The sequence below is a fragment of the Sparassis crispa genome, assembly GCF_003851025.1.
Source record: "Sparassis crispa DNA, contig_000013F, whole genome shotgun sequence".
NCBI lineage: Eukaryota > Fungi > Basidiomycota > Agaricomycetes > Polyporales > Sparassidaceae > Sparassis > Sparassis crispa.
The window spans coordinates 614,977-635,893 of NW_020939760.1; the positions used below are offsets into that span (position 1 = coordinate 614,977).

Sequence of the window (20,917 nt, forward strand, 5' to 3'; positions counted from 1 at the left end):
GCCTTGAAGCACATCTCAGATTTTCCACAAAGCTAAGGCTATGAAGGGAGCGACTGTGATCTATGATTTCATTTTCTCATTGTAAAGTTTCTGCTTGCCTATTAATTAATACTTTATGTACGCGAGGGGGGCACCTGCACTCCTTACTACATAATGTCTTTCGAGTCATACCTATCGCGTTTTTCTGCGACCAGCTGGCGACAGCCCGCGGTCACTGCAACGCCGCACTTCTGCTTCTCCAAATTCCGAGCTTGGCGTGTTACAAGTAAACGCGTGACGTCACAAACTTCGCGATCACATGCCACTCGCTCCGCGCACGCGTCGCGCACGCAAACAACATGAACCGTTGGTATCACCAAGAAACAACAGAAGACCAATGAATACAAGTGCCGCCGAACACTTCAAACACTCTCAAATCCAAAAATTGCACGAACTTTCCTGCACGACGAATATCTCCAGCAAACCCTCAACTAATACCATTGACACCAATAACACACTAACAATTGAGTCATGCGACTACGCTCGAGTGCAAAGTTACCACCGCACCACACGCTGAGCTGTCAGAAGCAAGCTGACCGGCTCTAAGACTGAACGAAAAATCAGCAAGTATGATCTCACGCGAACACACTCTGACAAGCACTCACCAGTGACCGCTTTTTAAGGCAAAGGGAAAGAGCATGCGTATTCATCGCCGTTCGCAGAGCAAACGTAACCAAGCTGGTAAAATGGAGATTAGAGAAGAATACAGCTCATGGATAAGTTCAGACATACGTCGCACGCGGTTCCGGAGACACCATTGTCTACCTGCCCATCTTTACAGTAAATGATGTCCTGGCCGTCGCACGTACTATGACGCATACAATAAACCGATGTGATACACCAATCAGAGACATTACGCACTATCCAGTGTAGGCCGCAGGGCACTGAGCCTGCCGGCGGGAAAGACTCCCAGTCGTAGCCCTAGCAAACGCGACGAAGGCAGCAAGAGCGAGAAAAGTGTACGAGCGCATGACTGTAGAGCGATGCTTAACACAAGTGGGGAAAGAATTGCTGAACAACTCGGCCTTTTATGCATGCGCGTCCCGCTGTGCGCCGACTCGGACGTGCTCGTTAGAGTGTACTCCCATGGGCCCCAAATTTTCATTCAAATTCATCCAATTTCGCTTAGGCTAAAAGCTTCTCTCTCAGTACTGATGGCGAAGCGTCATGACAACTTCGCTCGGCTTTTCCGGGACATTGGGCAAATTACCTTGAGCGCGTGTGTGGGACCGCAAACCTTCGCAGAGACACCTTAGCCTTCTGAGACTAGCTGGAGCTCGAATAAAAAACACATACTCGTTACATGCAGTGTATGCATCCTCTTCCACAAGCAGCCACGCGGTGGCGTGAATTTCGGCTGCAAACTCGGCTGAGACTAATAAGTACGCACAGAAAATCTGATGCATCCAAGTATAGACGAAACACGTTGGAAACCTTCGTAGTGCCGTTAGAAGAGCTCTTGCTCGGCTGTGGTAGAAGTGTTTTAGTTGCGGATCGATAGAGCTACGGAAGAAGTATGGTGGGGAGTCTCGCAGTCTCAGAGTGACCTCAGAGACTTACTCTGGTGATGGACTAGGCATGTGGAGAGCGAGAGCATTCATCGGCGAGTCTGTCTGAAAGACGGTGGGCCAAAGCATAAACATGTGTATGACTGCACCAAAGTGGGGCTGCGGGGATCTTGTTTCAATGTACCAGATCTATCTGATTGTATAATCCCGTTTCAGCACGACCTGTGTTGAGCACCCTCCGGAGGATTCGCGTGGCAAGATGATGTACCTGGAAAGCGATAGAATCAGTATAACCACCCCGTCGTACGATTATCGCCAGGGATTTTGCTTTCTGGCTGATCCCAGTGCGCCAAATGATACGGATGAGTCAGATAATTCTGAGCAGATCTGCGACCAATATACCCAGAATGTAATCTGTCAGTTGCAGCTGAAACAACCGAGTAACGGTGTTGCCTTCTGACCAGTTCGACAATGTGGCTCATACGCTTGGAGTACGTACACTCCCGTCAGCCGGAAAGCACTGATACTTATGAGATGCGCTATGCATGATTCTAGTGTTACGGTATGCCGGCTTTTCTACCACAGATCATAGGGTTGCTTGTAGACGACCAGTGAGTGCGGCAAAACACGGGAGGCCGGGGAGCCGGGGATATGTTAAGATGCTTTAAATGTTCCTTTCCGTTTCGACATCAGTTCGAACGGTGCACGGCGGGCTTGCTCCTCATACTCAGGTACTTCCTGCAACCAGCTTCCGTCTCACCAGCTTGCGAATATATGCATGCCCGTATCTGAAGAGCGCTGGCTACTTGGCAGGTGTGCATCTAGAACTCTTCGACCGCTTCAGTTGCTGGTACTATTGAGGTGATAAGGTATTCCCTTCTTCCGCTGTTATAGAGCGATGATGATTACTGTCCCGAAATCAGGACATGTCCCATTGAGGGAGAACCTGTACCAGCCGCTAACAAACGCACTCTTGGAAAATGCAGACATCCTCCAATACAGTCACGACTGCTCGGTATCTGTAATTCAGTATATGCGATTCGTGGACTTAATCAGACGAAGAAAGTGCTCTATAGGTGACCTACAAAAATGATGCGTAACCGGGCCGTAGGAACGACTAGTGCTCTAACTTCCAGGTCGGTAGATGCTACCCTAGCAATAGAAGCAGGTCATTTAGGGAAACGAAGCAGTAGGAATGAATGACACAGCTTGAATTTCCCGAGATGATCTATCTCTCGTAGACGCCACGAACCGCTCTGAAAGAGAAGGATCGTCATGGGGTAGACAGCTCTCATAAGCGTTTCATAAGGCGACACCCATAGCGCTACAGTAGTTGAGCACCACAGTAGTTGAGTGCCACAGTATTTGAGCGCCACAGTAATTGAGTGCCACAGTAGTTGGGCCCCATCCACTTCTCGGCGCTGCAGTGCGAACAGGTGGCTCTCCATGTTGTGCGTGCCGTTTTCAGAGGTCAGCGCGAACCAAGCGTTGGTAGAGTTAAAAGGAATCTCAAGCAGACAAACAAATGATGCTAGGACAATGCCAATACATGAGTGCCGCGATATTGGGGACATAGAAAGACATTCGTACATACATATTAGGCTCATAGATACAGCCTCTAGTTACCTGCAGGAAGACAGTCGTTCCTTTGTAATAGAGGCTGAGATCATTACCGATGACCCGCTGAGAAGTCCCCCGTGGGAAACCGGACTTTGAACGATGCCGACGGCAATTCGACGCACGAATCTTTAGCGCTCAAGTCGCGTGCAGCCACAGGCGCGTCTTACCTGTGTACAAGCTTCGCGTGCTGTAAAAAGTTCTCATGGCGACGGTTCCACCTACTGACGACATCCAGGATGATGGCGACATATTCGGATCTGTACATATGGGCCCTCAGGTACTCAGCCGATCCTTCAGTCTTCCGCAGATATCCCAGCCTGCCAGTGGCTATCCGTATCATTTTATTCATTGTGAGAATGTCACCACACTAACATCGGATGATTCTCATAAGCCTTATGTATAGATTAATCTCCTGGTGTAAATACTCAGGATGATAGTGAGTTCGGGATGCACTCGAGGTCACGGAGCTTAGCGGAATCGGAGTCAGGGACTCAGGACAACTCGGAAATTTCACGAGGTCACGCGCATGTGCACAATGGCCTGCAAGATGTTCGCTATGCACGACGGGAAATGCACGGAGGTTACACAGCATCACTTTACCCCCCGCTACGATCTAGTCCAGTTTCGCCGACGCGTTCGCGCGCGCCTTTGAATCTGCTCATCTCGCAAGTGTCTACATATGCAGTTCAGCACCACTCAAACGGTCCTGTACGAAGTGTTGTCGGTACGTCGCAGGCATCAATGAGTTGTAGAGTTTAATGATCTTGTTGCGATAAGGTACTGCTTCAGGGATAAGGCGATCGAGAAAAGACATGATTTTGTAGCCGAGCTCGATAGTCTGGCAAAAGATCAGAGTTGTCGTGATATCGGTGGGGGAAGCCATCTCCAGGGGTATCAGGAAGCTGATGTCGAGGAAGTCCGTGCCAGAGACAGCATGCTCGAAGAACCGCGGGATATATTTGATGTTGGAGCAGTCAACCGAGTACCGAGCATTGACATAGTGCCCAGGTTGGAAGCCCAGATTTTCAGCAAGAACCAGAGTCCGAGATGGAGTCGCCATGCCAGTGAACGCTGCCCAAACTGTCCGAGCTGACAAGATAGCGCGCATAGTCTTGATGGACTTGAAGATCTCGATCCACTCGCCACTCTGTTCGTCGACGAGGTGGGCTTCGTCAACGAAGAACCAGCAGACAAGACTCTTGACAGCTTGCTGCGACAGCAGGCTACGAACGCGTTTTGACCGGAGCATTTGAGGGCTCATGATGGCGAGACGAATGTCCTCTCCGCTGACAAGCTCGGCCAGAAGATCGCGATTGTTGTGGTATGCTTCTCTCATAGTGTCTTCGTTGATAGCCAGTGCACGAATTCCGCGGCTATTGGCCACAGTTTCCTATACTCAAGGTCAGAATGAAACTACTGTCGGTGTGCTTGTCAGCACGACAGTACCTGCTGCAATGCTAGCAATTTAGTAGGCACAATCATGAGAGCTATTCCTATCTTCATCTGGGCTTGTGCAGCCAGTAGCGGAGCATGCATAACCGTCGTCTTCCCCTGGCCCGGCGCGATGACGAGGAACAGATCCTTGCCGCGGATGAGGTCCATGCCATGGCGTAGCTGGAAATCGCGAACCGAGGGAACTCCGCACTTCTGAACGATCGGCAACTCGAGCCATCCTGAAGAGCCTTCTGCAGGTATGATGGACATAGAGAACGGCGTGGATTACAGCTACGTAGCATACATACAGAGTTGACGCGACTGACATCTCTGCCACCGACGCGTTTTGGGAATTATAGTTTAGTGCCGATGACGCAGCCGTCCCTTCCGCTGTCTGGCACGTAGCTCAAAAACTCCCACGGGGGACTTCTCAGTGGGCTCCCGGATAATGATCCTAGACTACATACATATATCGAAGTTGTCGACGCCATCTTCGGAGGCGCGGAGAGCGGCCTCCGCGTTGAACGGAAACACTTCAGCGCCTAATCCGGACAATGCCGACAACGTACGAATTTCCTTATCCCGTAATTCTCACTCAAAAGGTAGGTCTCATAAAACATATGTCACATGATTTATTAAAACCCTGGGTTTTCGCCCGGAAATCCTTCCAAGTTGAGGGCCTGCAGGAAAATTGCTACCAGGAACCATTTTTCTGGGGTTTCGCCGGTGTCCACGGGCCAAAGGGACAATTTCGGGGATGTTGTGCACGTAATTAAGTTGTACAGGCTTTTCGACCATTTTCGGGGGAAGGTCAGGCCTGCAGCGGGATTCAAGTCATAGGGGATTGCGGGTAGTCCTATGTTCACTCCTAGCACCCCACTCTTCTGAATCCTCTGTGCAGCATCCACGATACGAAAGCGTCGAGTAAGTGGCTTAAACCCCGTGAAAGCATTGAACCATATTCGTCTACAGAGATCCACGTCACCTCAGCCCATAGTCGTACGCGAAAGTTCATGGGTAACGCCCAGAGTGCTGTATGTGCCCCAACTCTTCTACTCGCACGTCCAATTCTAACATACAAATGCAGGAACAGGAGGGCCACGAGAGATGGCAGGCTGAAGAACGCGCTCGCGAGGAGCAGCGCAGGCGCGAACAGGAGGCCCACGAGAGATGGCAGGCTGAAGAACGCGCTCGCGAGGAGCAGCGCAGGCGCGAACAGGAGGCCCACGAGAGATGGCAGGCTGAAGAACGCACTCGCGAGGAACAGCGCTGGCGCGAACAGGAGGCCCACGAGAGGTGGCAGGCTGAGGAACGCGCTCGCGAGGAGCAGCACAGGCGCGAACAGGCTGAACACGAAAGATGGCAGGCTGAAGAGGCACGGCGCCGCGCAGAAGAGGCGCGCCAACAAGCAGAGCATGAGAGGTGGCGCATGGAGGAAGAACAGAGGCGCATTGAGAATGAACGACGGGAGGCGGAAGAGAGCAGAAGACGTGCCGAGGAGGAGCTCCGCCGTGTCGAAGAGGAGCGGCAACGCGCCGAGGAGGAGAGGCGACGTGCGGAACACGCGAAGTGGGAAGCAGAGGAACAAAGGAGGCGTGCAGATGAGGAGCGCCAGCGTGCAGAGGCTGAGCAATGGCGTGCAGAGGAGGAAAGGCGTCGCTCGGACGAAGAGAAGCAGAGAGCGCAACAGGAGAAGGAACGTGCAGAGGAGGCAAGCCGGGTGGCTGAAGCTCAGAGGCGCCAGGCCGATGAAGAACGGAGACGTGCAGAAGAGGCTCAACGGCGGGCGGAGGAGGAAAGACGGCGAGCCGAAGAAGACAGCAAGAGAGCGGAGGAGGAGAGGCGGAAAGCGGAGGAAGCCAAGGAGAAGGCAAGGACTGCTCAAGAAGACGCAGAACGAGCCTCTGCAGCGGCTGAGAGTGCGGCGGAAGAGGCTCAACTCGCACAGCAGGAGGCCGAGAAGAACTTGAAAGCCGGAATACGTCCTGTCATATGGCCGACGGAGGAGGAGATCCGCATTCACAAGGAACGGCTGCAGTACCATGAGGGGAGGCTACACTTCGCGGTCGCTGGCATTGCAGGTAGTGGCAAATCGTCGCTCATCAATGCTCTCCGAGGGATCAGCAACAGTCACAAGGACGCGGCGCCCGTCGGAGTCACGGAGACAACAAAGGTCATCTCGCGGTATCAGGACTCCAATCCCGAGAGGCTATTCGTCTGGTACGACGTGCCCGGCGCGGGGACGTTGGCTATACCCGGCTGGCAGTACTTCAACGACTATGGCCTCTACATCTTCGACGCCATAATTGTGCTCTTCGACAACCGCTTTACCGAGACAGACATTGCTCTACTGCGGAACGCTGCGCTTTTCCATATCCCGACATACATCGTGCGGTCTAAATCGACTCAGCACATCGCGAATCTTATGATGGACCTGGATTTTGGGGAAGACGAAGACGAGGGCCGTTGCCGCGCGACCGCGCGCCAGACCTACATTACGGAGACTCGAGACAGCGTCGCGCACAATCTGTGCGAGGCAGAACTTCCTGGACAGAGGGCCTACCTTATCACGGCAAAAGAGATCCTTTGTGAGGTGGTCAAGGGCGGCATGCCGAAGGACATCATCGACGAGGCCGAGCTGCTCAGCGATATGCTGCAGGAAGCGCATTCTCATCGTTAAGGCCGTGCTGGAGTCGATGCCTTCGCGTTTCGCCTTGTGGCTGTCACAACACCGGTGACCTCTCTATTACTCGTTTACTTTCCGGTCTTGCGAACACAGTAGCGTCTTGTCGTGCGCTTGTCGTATGCTACGAGCATTGTGAAAATGCCATAGTCTATGCACCAAACATTGACACTGTATGTTTGGTGCATCGAAAATGGCACAGGCGAAAGCTCTTGGAAGCACTCGTGGCCATTCTGAGTGCATCTCTTAGTAGTTATGTAACTTGGTGAGCTGGACGTTCTAACAACTCACAAAGATTTCGTTCGCAGCCTACCGTGGCCTGCTAACCAAATTCTGCTGGACCTATTTTCAAGAGTAGCCTCCATGTTCTCATGCGGTACAGACCTACTACACGCCTAAATTTGTCGTGGCTAAGCGTCACGGCGCAAATATCAAGGAGGGCATTCTTCAAGCTCCTGGTATCGCTGTGAGGTGCTGCGGCCTAGCAACTGCAGTGTGATTCTAACATGAACCTACCACGACCTACCTTGACCTACCTTGTTGCGATGCTGACAGCGGGCTAGCTTCACAGGAGAAGAGAGGACGTCGCTCTGCGCTATCTCGTGGATCAATTGATCGCTCCTCGTATTGATTCTGAGGTTGACTCGCCACTGTACGGTCAGTTTTTCATTGAACTCGTATCCGCATTTACGCACGTGGTCACGGACCTTTTCTTGTCTGATCTCCACTCCTCAGATGGGTGCCGCTCCGGAATCTGTACCCGAGCAACCACAGGTTATCGATTTATCTCTGCGCTTCCATGACCATAAAGAAAGTCGCGTTCTCCCACCAATCAAATAATCCCAGGGGCGAATGACGCGAGAATCTCATTTTATGTCCCGTACTGACCACCGTGTGGATTTTCCTAGTCGGTGTTCGGCGACGGACAGCGAGCGAGAGACCCCGGTGCGAAGATGCTGTGACGCAGCACTACGACCTGCCACAAGTGCACAACTGTAGCCAGTAATTAAATACATTAAGTAGGAAATAAAGATACAGAATATCATATGCTCCGTGTGGATGAGATGGTGACTATTGGCATCGTTCTATAGTGCAGCGAGCAGGGTTATGCCGTCAACTCTCCAACGCCCTGTCGATCTCGCGCACCGTATGTTGCCACAGCCGCGTCTTCGCCTCCTCTGACCCGAAGTACCTCGCCTTCCCGATGTCCTCGCCGCTCTCGTTCCTGCGATACGCGCCTCTGTCTCCTTGCAGCAGGCTCCACAATATATATTCGGCACAGGTTTTGGGGGAGAGGGAGATGGGGTATTTCAGAAGGGATGCGACGGCGAAGAAGGGGCTCAACGCCCAGTGCGGCGCCTTCACGTAGGACGTGCGGACGACCCCGGGGTAGACGTGGGTGAAGGCGATATCGGGGTGCGTGTCTGCAAACGACTGCTCGGAGACCAGAGTCAGAGCGGACAGCGCTCACGCAATCCCGAGCTACGACTCACCTCGACCATCAAGTCGTTGTACGTCGACGCCGCGGCGGCGACGGCGGAGAAGCTGTAGCGCGTCTCGAGCCCGAGGTTTTCGAGATCTATTGGCCCGCCCTTCCCCGCGCCGAATATCGTGACGACCTTGGCGTCCTCCCACGAAGACTTTGCCTTCCGCAGCAACGGAATGAGGTCGTATATGAACTTCCACCGGCCATAGTAATGCAGCGCGAGCTTGTAGTCCAGCCCCTCCGGCGTCTCTGTGCGCCCCGCTACGGTGAAGACGCCAGGAGAGAGAACGAGGAAGTTCAGTCGACCGAGACGCGCCTGCAGGGCCTCCGTCGTCGCTGCGACGCTCTTGATCGACGAGACGTCGCAGTGGACAAACTCGTGGGTTGCGTCGGGCGAGGTGGGAGTCGGGAAGGACGCGATGATGGATTCTGCCGCTGCGCTGTTGCGGCCGCAGATGATGATGTGCGCGTTGCCGTGGGTGTAGCGGGCGAACGCTTCGGCGACGGCTCGTCCGATTCCCGACGTGCCCCCGACGAAGAGCGCCACGGGGAGGTAGTGTGGCGCGAAGTCTGCGTTGCTCGCCCGAACCGTGACCAGCGAGGGCATCTTCCACAGTCGCGGTCCGTGCACCTGGAGATTATATGTTGCGGAGTGCCAGCACGTAGGCGTCTAGACCGCAGAGCCACGATTTTTTCTGGAAAACATCTCGGAGAACAGATTCTGAACAATGCAGATCACCGCAAAATGATGCGTCTTCCCAATCGTAGTTTATACCACGTGAGCGCGCCGACTCTTGTCAGAAATGTTGCTTATGCTTCGCCGGACTTCCTTCATTCTTACCAGATGCAATCGTGATGTTCACCACATTGGCACTCACTAGAAGTCTCGCGCAGCATCACCTTTTAAATATAAATGTTCCGAATTGACATTCTGTTAGTACAATAGCAAGACACGACGCTTCGGCGAGTAGCTTAGGCATCGCACGCAGCGCCAACGGAAGATACGCGTTACCAGAGACCACGCAAGACCATCAACTCTGTGACGCTCGGTCGACTTCCTCCACCGTATGATCCCAGAGGCGAGTCCTTTCCTCGTCTGAGCCGTAGTAGTTCTTCTTCCCGATGTCATCGCCATGTTCGTCTCTGCGATACGCGCCCTTCTGCCCCTGCATCAACGCGTACAGCATGTACTCCCCGCAGGTCTCGATGTCCACAGAAAAGGGATAAGTAGCATAAGTGACGGCCGCAGCAGCCGGACGGAGAAGCCAGTGCGACGAACTGAAGAGGCCGGTACGAACGATGCCGGGATAGCTATGTGTGAATGCGATGTTGGGCTGCTGCTGCGCGAAGGACTGGATACGATGACCAGATGAGCACGCCACGATGTCACTGATACATAAGTCAATTCGCGCACCTCCACCATCAAGTCGTTGTACGTCGTCGCCCCGAGCGCGGCGTTCTTGAGGCTGAAAGTCTTCTTCAGCCCCAGATCGTTGACATCAATAGGCCCGCCCTTGCCAGCAGCCAACACCGACAGCACCTTCGCGTCCTCCCCGCCGTCCTTCGCCTTCGCCAGCAGCGGAAGCAGGTCGCGCGTGAACTTCCACCGCGCGTAGTAGTGCAGCGCGAGCTTGTAGTCGATCCCCTCCGGGGTCTCGTTGCGCCCCCGCATCGTCATGATCCCCGGCGAGAGCACGAGGAAGTTGACCTTCGGGAGGCGCGCGCGCAGCTCCTGCGTCGTCGCCTCGATGTTCTTCATGCGCGAGGCGTCACATTGCACGAACTCGTGCAGCGCGGAGGGCGAGGTGGGTTTAGGGAAGGAGGCAATGATGGCCTCGGCCGCTGCGCGGTTGCGGCCGCAGAGGATGATGTGTGCGTTGCCGTGGGTGTGACGGGCGAAGGCTTCAGCGACGCCTTGGCCGATACCTGAAGTCCCGCCGACGAAGATTGCGACCGGGATGTACGATGGGGAGAATGCAGCATTGGCTGCGCGTACGGCGGATAACGAGGGCATTATGGGGACTGTTCTAGAGGGATGATGCATTGATGCCCTCAGCTTTCAATTATATAGTCTCATGTTGTCTTCTTTGTCAGAAAATTGGCTAGCCTAGCCGCAGGGTGACGCGGCGTGCAGGCGCTAGAACGCCGAGGTGATAAATCGCGTACTGGACGGAAGCAAACCTTCCTGGAGCCTGAATGAAATCTCTGAGCGAGTACACAAGAAACTCAAAAAGATATGTACAGTGCGCCACGCGACAAATCAAAGTTTGCAGCATTTTTCTTGGGGTAATTACAAGCAACTGCTCATACGCTCAAAAATCCTCGCTGACTCGCACAAAGCGGCCATTCGAAGTACGCAGATTGTTCGGTCAGTGTGACCGACGCAGGTACGCTCGATCGATATCGAGCCCTAGTACGTACCCGAGCGTGCTGCGGGATCGATTCACTAACCTTCAGCCTCGGGGAAGTCATGTTCAGGTAGACACACTCGTCTTGGCTTGTTCTAAAACTATAGGGAATTGCAGGACCGAGCCATATACATGATAGAGGAGGCCCGGGCTCGACAAGCACCTCCCGAGGTTCCAGATGTCGAGACCAGCAAACCCCAGTCAGCCTTGTGTGACGACGGTATCGGTATGTTGTTCTATGAAAAGCCACGTGTGAGCAGGTAACAACCCCAAGACAGCATATTTGCTCACTTTTATCATCTGTTCCTCGTACGTCGGCGCAAAACACGCCGCATCCCACGCGGTGAAGTTCAACCCGAAACCATACAGGTCAATCTCCGATACCTTGGCATCCTCCCAGCAGGTCGCACGTGAATTTCCACCGCGCATAGTAGTGCTGCGAGAGCTTGTGGTCGATCCCATTCTCGTGTCTCGTTGCCAGCCTCATTGCGGCGGAATAGGATAGTGCGTGCATTGCCTCGGGTGCAATATACCAACACCTTGGCCAATATTTGAGGTTCCGCCAATGAAGATCGTGACCGGAAGAAGAGCGGGAGAGCATGCAGGCGCGTACGGAGCGCACTGTGGGCGAAATTCAGAAAGCAGGCTCTAGATGACAGTCGAACGAGACGTGCCTCCATTCTGTAAGCCTCTGGTAGAATGGTCGCTCCCTGTAAGCACGAAGGAAGGAAGATCGTGTCAATACACGAAGAACTGCCCGAACAGTATCTGCATGTTTGTTGTCACGATGAGATGTAACGTGAACATCGTGCATGTCATTACTTGTAGGGACAATAAAAGCAGAAAATTCACATATGTGCCTACTTTTGTCGTCGCGATCACTGCGATCGGGTTAGACACGACACACAATCGGGTGTTCTCAAGTCATGCATGCATTTTCCAAATTTTAGAACTCCTCCGGGGACCAATACCAGTTCTGGATGACAAGTGCAGGCCAGACGTTTGCGGCAGAAGTAGAATGTACCTGGTAGAATCAAAAGACACAGCGAGTGTGGACGGTTCTACCCTCCCTCTGGATATTGGTGTCGCTAAGTGAACGATGTTTGCAATTGCTTGAACGTTGTTTTCTAGAGCTGTGTACTTTGCACTAATGGTGCACGAGAGAGTACTAGTCTCCGGATCAAAAATCGCTAAGACGTCTTGTAAGCAATCTGGTGTCGGTGGAGTGATGCAGGACACAGTCTGGCTCATCAAGTGCGCATAGCCTGAGCTAACAGTGAAATGACTTCATCGGCATTCTACACGCAGGAAAACTGGTGGCTAAGAGCGTCGTGAAGGCAAAGTTGATCTGAGTTTTTGAAAGTAGTGCTTCGGCATCATCCGGATTACGTAGTTCCAGCGCTTCATCAGCGCTCCCATGAGTGTTTCCGTTCAACGCGGAGGCCGCCGCCCTCTGCGTGTCTGAAGATGGCAGCGATATACGTACGAATATTAATGTCTTTCTATGTCCCCAATATCGGTGCTCATGTATTGCTATCGACATAGCATCATTTTTAGTCTACTTGTGAGACTCCTTTTAACTCCAATCACTAACGCTTTATTTGCGCTGATCTCTGGAAAAGATGCACAACATGGAGAACACCCCCAAATCTCAATAACATCATCTGTTCGTACTGCAGCGCCGAGGCGTGAATGGGGCCCAACTGTTATGGGGTGACACCCTATGAAGCGCCCGTGAGGGCTGTCCGCCCCTTTTCTTTCAGAGCCGTTCGTGCTATGGTGGGTGCTCGGGTAAATCTATGGAAAAATTCAAGCTTTGTCGTTCATTTCTACCACATTTTGTGTTGGTAAGCTTGCTCCATCTACTCAGGTACTTCCATCCTGCAACCAGCTTCCCTCTCACCGGCTTGTGAATACATGCATGCCAGTGAGTACTGGCTGCTTGGCAGCTGTACTTCAAGATGCCTGGATTCTCTTCGACTGCTTTAGTTTCTCGTACCGTCGAGGTGATAAATATTTCCTTCTTCCACGGTTATAGAGTGATGATCATTACTACCCATCAGAGCATTTTCCATTGTAGGAGAACTTGTGCCGGCCGCTAACAAACACGCTCTTGGAAAATACAGCTCTGTAGGGTAAGTAGATGCTTTCGTACCCTTTCTGCTTTGGTTATGGGTGCGTGCATATTTTTAAATGCATATATCCTCAAAAACAGTTACGGATACTTGCCGCTGTAATACATGCACCATTCAAACTAATGTCGAAACGGAAAAGAACAGTTCAAATGTCTTAACATTGCCCCGCCTCCTCGGCCCTCCCGTGTTTTGTCGCACGCACTCATTGTCTACAAGCTATCCTATGATCTGTGGTGCAGAAGCCGCGTACCGTAATGCTAGAATCATGAGTGCCGCTAACCCCAATGTGATTCGGCTGACGGAAATCTACGCACTCCAAGCGGATGAGCAATACTGACAGTCGAACTGGTCAGAAGGCAACGCCGCTATAGGTTATTTCAGCTGCAGCAGACAAATTACGTTGTGGGTGTATTGGTCGCAGATCTGCTCAGAATTATCTGAGACTCATCCGTATCGTTTAGCGCACTGGGATTAGCCAGAACGTAAAATCCCTGGCGAGAATCGTACGACGGGGTAGTTATTCCATCACTTTCCAGGTACATCATCTCGCCATGCAAATCCTCCAGAGGGTGCTCAACACAGGTCGTGCTGCAACGGGATTATACAATCTGATAGATCTGGTACATTGAAACAAGATCGCCGCGGCCCCACTTTGGTGCAATCATACACGCGTTTATGCTTTGGCCCACCGTCCCTCAGACGCTGGGAGTCGCAAATGAATGCTCTCGCTCTCCACATGCCTAGTCCATCGCCAGAGTAAGTCTCTGAGATCACTCTGAGACTGCGAAACTCCCCACCATACTTCTTACGTAGCTCTATCGATCCACAACTGAAACACTTTCACTACAGCCGAGCAAGAGCCTTGAGCGCAGGTTACACGATCTCCCACTCATCTAACGGCACTACGAAGGTTTCCAGCGTGTTTCGTCTATACTTGGATGCATCAAATTTTCTGTGCGTACTTATTAGTCTCAGCCGAGTTAGCAGCCGAAATTCACGCCACCGCGTGGCTGCTTGTGGAAGAGGATGCGTACACTGCATGCAACGAGTATGTCTTTTTTATTCAAGCTCCAGATAGTCTCAGAAGGCTAAGGTGTCTCTGCGAAGGTTTGCGGTCCCACACGCGCGCTCAAGGTAATTTACCCAATGTCCCGGAAAAGCCGAACGAAGTTGTGAAAGTGCGTACTTTAGTTGGTTTGCCGGACGCTTCGCCATCAGTAACACTGAGAGAGAAGCTTTTAGCCGAAGCGAAATTTTGAACGAAAATTTGGGGGCCATGGGAGTACACTTTAACGAGCACGTCCGAGTCGGCGCACAGCGGGACGCGCATGCATAAAAGGCCGAGTTGTTCAACAATTCTTTCCCCACTTGTGTAAGCATCACTCTACAGTCATGCGCTCGTACACTTTTCTCGCTCTTGCTGCCTTCGTCGCGTTTGCTAGGGCTACGACTGTGAGTCTTTCCCGCCGGCAGGCCGAGTGCCCTGAGGCCTACACTGGATAGTGCGTAATGTCTTTGATTGGTGTATCACATCGGTTTATTGTATGCGTCATAGTTTGTGCTACGGCGAGGAGATCATTCTCTGTCAGAATGGGGAGCCAGACAATAATTACTCCGGAGTCGAGTGTAACGTATGTCTGAACTTATCCATGAGCTGTATTCTTCTCTAATCTCCATTTTACCAGCCTGGTTACCTTTGCTGGGCGACCAGCGATGAATACGGATGCTCTTAAAAAGCGGTCACTGGTGAGTGCTTGTCAGAGTGTGTTCGCATGAGATCGTACTTGCTGATTTTTCGTGCAGTCTTAGAGCCGGTCAGCTTGCTTCTGAAAGCTCAGCGTGTGGTGCGGTGGTAACTTTGCACTCGAGCGTAGTCGCATGACTCATTTGTTAGTTTGTTATTGGTGTCAATGGTATCAGTTGAGGGTTTGCTGGAGATACTTATTCGTCGTGCAGGAAAGTTCGTGCGATTGTTGGATTTGAGAGTGTTTGAAGTGTTCGGCGGCACTTATGTTCATTGGTCTTCTATTATTTGTTGGTGATATCAACGGTTCATATCGTTTGCGTGCACGAAAGTTTGTGCGATTTTTGGATTTGAGAGTGTTTGAAGTGTTCGGCGGCACTTATGTTCATTGGTCTTCTATTGTTTCTTGGTGATACCAACGGTTCATGTTGTTTGCGTGCGCGACGCGCGCGCGGCGCAAGTGGCATGTGATCGCGAAGTTTGTGACGTCACGCGTTTACTTGTAACGCGCGCCAAGGCTCGGAATTTGGAGAAGAAGCAGAAGTGCGGCGTTGCAGTGACCGCGGGCTGTCGCCAGAAAGACGCGATAGGTATGAATCGAAACACATTATGTAGTAAGGAGCGCAGGTGCCCCCCTCGCCTGGACAACTACGGTGTACATAAAGTAAGTATGAATTAACAGGCAAGCTGAAACTTTACAATGAGAAAATGACATCATAGATCACAGTCACTCCCTTCATAGCCTTAGCTTCGCGGAAAATCTGAGATGTGCTTCGACGCAGCTTCGAGAGGACAAAGATGGCAAAATGCAGTAGCAAGATAGCAACAAGCTAAAATTAAAGGCATTCACGGAAGTGTAGATCATCCAAGTTGATTCGGCGAATTATCTAACCATAATTCGTCCCATCAACTTTGACCATCTGCTTTCTTGAGTTGCTAAGGTCGACACAAGAGACCGTAGTTGGGCTTGGAGACTCTGATACGTGTAGGGAGGGAAGGTGAAGGTGATTCCCAGGCTCATGTTCTTGTATCTTTGTTCTGTTGTTTTCTTCCCGTGTCATATTGATTGTGCTCGACCTGAAACAATGGCGACTTCAGCGAAGTACGAACGACGACAAGAAGCAGGGAGGATATGTCCGTGCCATCAGCGGAAAATGCCCTTGATGTCTCGGGGCGCCTTTGTTCAGGATATTTACGCGCAAAAGCTTGCTTGCGTGCGCTCATCGTTCCTTCGTTCATTAATTTCGGTGAGGGGAGTCCGCATTGTTTGAGGCTAAGAGCCGGCGCCTCCAATTCGGGCATAGCGAAAGCCAATAGGACAGACTGGTGCAACGTTGCTAGACGAAGCTAGAAAAAAATTGCGACAGGGAGGAGTATGGAAAACTCCAAGCCTCTTCGCTCGTTCGCGGACGTTTGGAATGTTGTGACAGTACTATTTCAAAGTGGTCTCCACGAGCCAATTCAGTTGAACGAGACTGTGTTGCGGTCGAGGCTGTCGCGCTCCCGCGGCTCCAATAGTGTTCTGTCGGTCCGGCGCATACGTGGAGGTCGACATGCGGGAATGGGCCAGACAAGACAAGAATATAGAACACAACTGAGCGCATCGCCCAGCGTCCACTCAGCGGCGAAACACGAACGACGAATACATTGCACCGCGCCGCGAGCGACCATTCGGGGATCAGGGTTCCCTATCTCATTCTCCTGGAGCAGCAACACGTCAGATCACTGCTTACTAGGCCAGTGCCAGGGATCAAACCATCTCCTGGAAGTATGATTGATAGCCGCCGGGGTGGGAGCCCAATTTCAGGCTGAGTGCCCCGGGAGGTTTGTGACCGGTCGTTCCTCGCTGGCTAGACCGAATACCTCGAGCGAAGTCGAATAGCGTGGTGGCGGACCAATGAAACTTTAGTGTCGCTGGAAAGCGCGGAGCGGCGGTAAGTAGCTATTGCATCACTTTCGCTCTACGCAATTGACGCCTACAGGCTGGAACGGTCCGATGATTGACGCTTTCACAGAGCCTCGCTATATCCACCGAGGAGTGGGGGACACAGTACAGAAAGAAGATCACAAGGGCACTCTCATCCCGCGGCACTGGTAGGAGCCGCAAATTGCCCTGCTGCGACACGGAGGTACAGGTTGACTGAGGGTGACGCAACGCAGAAGAGTCTGATAGCGATAGTAATACCTCTCTCCTCCTGCGGCGATGGTTCTGAATCACAGCATTAATACAATGTGGAAGGAAAAAGAATTCGGTGTACTGTCGCCTCCGCTGAGGTTCCAAACACCGGAGGGTGTCTAAGGCAGGTATTCCCGTTAGAAAAATATTTTGTTTTCCGTCGTGGTGCAGGAAAAGATCCCAGCACCTTTCTCTTCCCGCGGAGCTGGCTGCGGACCCATGTCAATACGATGTGGAAGTAAGGAGAAAACTGACGAACTTCGTAGCACTGGTGTCTGAAGTGGATATTTTCAACAGAAAATAAATCTCAGCAATGCAGAAGGGTCCTCCTACTGATCAGTTGGGACCTGAAACTGCAACAAATCGCTCGCGTTAGCCCATCGAGGATTTCGAACCCCCAACCTTCACAGCAGCAACTCTTGCTTTTGGGATAAGATTCTGACGCTCTATCCAATTGAGCTAGACTTCGGGCTATGGGATAGCCCGTAGAGGACGCTACCTTGTAGACGACCGAAATCCTCGGCCTCTGGATCGCTCCGAACCAACTCCGAAGACACTGAGCCTTCTCTCTCGCTAGAAAGAGGAGCTGGTGCTGATAACTGGCCCATACAATCTAGCTCGTGCGGAAGACTAAGAGGGGTCGGACTCCCGTAGACCCCAACGAGGTAGTTTGGAGAAAACGGCACCGAGTGAAGTGGATGAGAAGAGGGGGGTGGCGCGATTTACGCCTACGTCATGCGGTGACCCGCACGCGTTGAGCCAGCCGCCCAGTACGGGTGGCGCAGGCAGGCACGATAGCTCGCGATAGCACGCCGGCGGCCTATGCACCGAACATTGAAACTTTGCTCACGCGGAGCACGCGTGATGGCGATGACGAGCAGTTTTGTTCTCTGAACATGTTGTGATAGAACACGTTGCATGGCACGGGCAGCCGGTGTTGAGCCATAATAGGCGCCGTATCGAGCTGCCATCAACGAAAATCAAACACGACGACTGGCGCTCACATCGCGAGGGTGGAACATGGAACATGGAGGGATTTATGCCTGTATCGGTCGGAGGCGTCGGGCGACGGGTATCGGCGTTGCTTGCGAAGGCGGAAACCACGCAGCGCAGCTTGCGGACAAGACGGCGCAGACGGACAAAGAGGAGATAGAGTTGCAACACGAGGTGGTCACGCTGCCCAGAGATTGTTGTCAGTGGCGTATGAAAGTCGAGCGCAAATGAAACTCCCCGATGGCGCAGCACTGTGGAACCGCTGCGGCGGAGTTCACCGGGGCCATCAGCACGTGCAGGCCAAGAATGAATGTACGACTCTGAGGTCGGGGATTTGTGGCGCGCCTACAGTGCAATGGACGCGTAAAGGAAGGCCGGAATCATTGACCTTTGCAGCCACTCATTCTGCCGCAGCGTTACCGCTCGGAACAATGATAACAAAGTCACGCGGAGAAATGTTGATGCTCGATACGTCGACGACAAAGGTGGCGGGCCCATCGGTGGCTGCAGCGGCAGCAATACCGTTGCCGCGAGTGGGGACGGGGGAAGGTACTGCGCCGAATGGCTACGACGTTGGCGAGATGGGGCAACAGTGGCCGAAGAGCATCTTTCGCTGCCCCGATCGCTCTGATCACGATTACCGCACTGGCAGTGGCAAGGCGAATGCCGGGGGTGGCCATCTCTGGAAACTGGGGACGCCGGACACGCATGGCACGGGGCGTTGGCAGAGAAGTCGAAGCGGGAGAAGTCGAGATACTAAGATTGTGAGGACGCCCGAGTATCGTACTCTGGACTCGTATGGATGTACTGACCGTGACAGTGTAGTGGACCGGGGCGGGGTGGCCGTGTAGAGTGCGAGTCATTCCTGAATTTCTAATTGCTGCGGGTGGTTCAGACTGGTGCTATTCTCCGACCCTTGTCCCCCTTCAGCAGGCTAGATTAGATCCGGTTTTGCAATAGGAACTTTTGAGCGGGGGAGGATAATGCAGGCAGCGGACACTAGCATAACTCGTGTCTCTGAAGCCTGAACTCCATGAGATGGCAAGAACAGCTTGGAAATACGTGTACTGATGAGCTACCGGGACCGCAAGAACAAGACACCCTTGACATTGATTCATGCAGATCTCCGTCGCGACGGACATTTACACGATACAAAGTGCCAGAAAGCCACTTGAGATATAATGCGCGTCGCTGCGCGAACGAATCAAGATCTGAGAACAATGGTGGTGCGTCATTCGCTCCCGGGATTATTTAATTGGTGGGAGAACGCGACTTTTTTTATGGTCACAGAAGCGGAGAGATAACCTGTGGTTGCTCGGGTACAGATTCCATAGCGGCGCTCCCATCTGAGGAGTGGAGATCAGACAAAAAAGGTCCATGACCATGTGCGTAAATGCCGATACGAGTTCAATGAGAAACTGACCGTACAGTGGCGAGTCAACCTCAGAATCAATATGAGGAGCGATCAATTGATCCACAAGATAGCGCAGAGCGACGTCCTCTCTTCTCCTGTGAAGCTAGCCCGCTGTCAACATCGCAACAAGGTAGGTCAAGGTAGGTCGTGGTAGGTTCATCCTAGAATCACACCGCAGTTGCGAGGCCGCAGCACCTCACAGCGATACCAGGAGCTTAGAGAATGCCCTCCTTGATATTTGCGCCGTGCTGGTGCGATGTGTCCGCCACACCCCGACATGCACCGCGCTCAGATGCTGTGCGACGCCCACATTCGCTGCTTTAGTCTTGAACGCTCCAAGGTCGGCGCTACGAGGTACACTCGACAAACCCCTCGCAACCCTGCTGTTGAGCAGGGTGATCCGGCGTCGCAGATGGCACTGGCTCACCGTCATCGACCTCTTGTATCTGGTATTTGGTCTGTGGTCTCGCACGCCGCCATGACCTGTGTCAGCAGATAGATTCCATCTACGCGCCTTCTCGGGAAGGCCCTCCGACATCGAACACATCGCTGATGTCATGACTCGATACGACTGGGCACCTGGACAGGTGAGATGACTCGACGTAAATTACGTGCGCAGGGGAAGTGCGTCACAGAGGATAATGACTCAACTGAACGCCTTCCGCGAGGACGCCCTACGTAGGTGATGCCATACAGCTTGCCGCTATGTCCTGGCGCTCCTCGGAATAGCGCCCAACCTCGCGGATACCCTGGGACGCCTAGTGCTTCGCCTTCGCGTGGCTATCCCATGGGAACCATGAAGTACTCGTCGAGTCATGGCATATCGCCGCAGAGTAATACATGTGGGATGCAACAGCAGTAGGTCCGAATATTTTGCATCTAGCAGACAATGTTGTAGGTCCAACGGAAGAGACGGTGCTGGTAGCCAAGGGCGTCTGGGATATAACGAGGCAGGTGTTTGCGGACAGCGAGCCGATCCCACTCAGCCCAAGTGTGCTAGACCCGCTGAGGATCTTCGCAGAAAAAGCGCCAACGCTGCGGATACAAATGAACTCGGGTACGCGCATCCATGAAGCCATGACAAGGTAGGCATGTGGATGGTACGTACCGCACGAGAAAACGGCCAAAGGCTGGCCTTGAACTAGGTCCGACAGAAATTGCTAAGCAAGACAGGGATTGTGATAGTAGTCTGCGAATGAATCTCTGTGAATTACGAATTAGAAACGCCCCGCTGGCCGAGTTACATAGGTAAGTAGAGTGGCCAGGTGTACTTCCAG

At 52.7% G+C, this 20,917-nt stretch overlaps 7 protein-coding genes and 1 non-coding gene across 8 annotated transcripts; 2 read left to right on the forward strand and 6 right to left on the reverse strand.

Moving 5' to 3' along the window:
- Nucleotides 1-3,840: 3,840 nt before the first annotated feature.
- SCP_1402220 (P-loop containing nucleoside triphosphate hydrolase protein) lies at nt 3,841-4,871 on the reverse strand (the record flags this gene model as incomplete). The annotated part of the gene is made up of 2 exons (XM_027763928.1): nt 3,841-4,557; nt 4,614-4,871. 2 exons carry the CDS (start codon nt 4,869-4,871, stop codon nt 3,841-3,843), a joined length of 975 nt encoding a protein of 324 aa, XP_027619729.1.
- A 743-nt stretch (nt 4,872-5,614) lies between these two features.
- SCP_1402230 (hypothetical protein) lies at nt 5,615-7,281 on the forward strand (the record flags this gene model as incomplete). Its single annotated transcript, XM_027763929.1, has 2 exons — nt 5,615-5,635; nt 5,689-7,281. 2 exons carry the CDS (start codon nt 5,615-5,617, stop codon nt 7,279-7,281), a joined length of 1,614 nt encoding a protein of 537 aa, XP_027619730.1.
- A 1,116-nt stretch (nt 7,282-8,397) lies between these two features.
- SCP_1402240 (Oxidoreductase andH) lies at nt 8,398-9,377 on the reverse strand (the record flags this gene model as incomplete). The annotated part of the gene is made up of 2 exons (XM_027763930.1): nt 8,398-8,718; nt 8,778-9,377. 2 exons carry the CDS (start codon nt 9,375-9,377, stop codon nt 8,398-8,400), a joined length of 921 nt encoding a protein of 306 aa, XP_027619731.1.
- Nucleotides 9,378-9,801: 424 nt separating this feature from the next.
- On the reverse strand, nt 9,802-10,784 carry SCP_1402250 (Oxidoreductase andH; the record flags this gene model as incomplete). Its single annotated transcript, XM_027763931.1, has 2 exons — nt 9,802-10,122; nt 10,185-10,784. The coding sequence occupies 2 exons, from the start codon at nt 10,782-10,784 to the stop codon at nt 9,802-9,804; spliced, it is 921 nt and encodes a 306-aa protein (XP_027619732.1).
- A 495-nt stretch (nt 10,785-11,279) lies between these two features.
- SCP_1402260 (hypothetical protein) lies at nt 11,280-11,640 on the reverse strand (the record flags this gene model as incomplete). Its single annotated transcript, XM_027763932.1, has 2 exons — nt 11,280-11,414; nt 11,470-11,640. The coding sequence occupies 2 exons, from the start codon at nt 11,638-11,640 to the stop codon at nt 11,280-11,282; spliced, it is 306 nt and encodes a 101-aa protein (XP_027619733.1).
- Nucleotides 11,641-14,705: 3,065 nt separating this feature from the next.
- On the forward strand, nt 14,706-15,046 carry SCP_1402270 (hypothetical protein; the record flags this gene model as incomplete). Its single annotated transcript, XM_027763933.1, has 3 exons — nt 14,706-14,815; nt 14,869-14,944; nt 14,999-15,046. 3 exons carry the CDS (start codon nt 14,706-14,708, stop codon nt 15,044-15,046), a joined length of 234 nt encoding a protein of 77 aa, XP_027619734.1.
- A 2,561-nt stretch (nt 15,047-17,607) lies between these two features.
- On the reverse strand, nt 17,608-17,705 carry SCP_t1402280. The gene is made up of 2 exons: nt 17,665-17,705; nt 17,608-17,643 (listed from the first exon to the last, which is right to left on the reverse strand). It is a non-coding gene; the product is annotated as a tRNA-Lys (tRNA).
- Nucleotides 17,706-20,398: 2,693 nt separating this feature from the next.
- SCP_1402290 (hypothetical protein) lies at nt 20,399-20,719 on the reverse strand (the record flags this gene model as incomplete). The annotated part of the gene is made up of 1 exon (XM_027763934.1): nt 20,399-20,719. The coding sequence occupies one exon, from the start codon at nt 20,717-20,719 to the stop codon at nt 20,399-20,401; it is 321 nt and encodes a 106-aa protein (XP_027619735.1).
- Between the last annotated feature and the right edge of the window lie 198 nt (nt 20,720-20,917).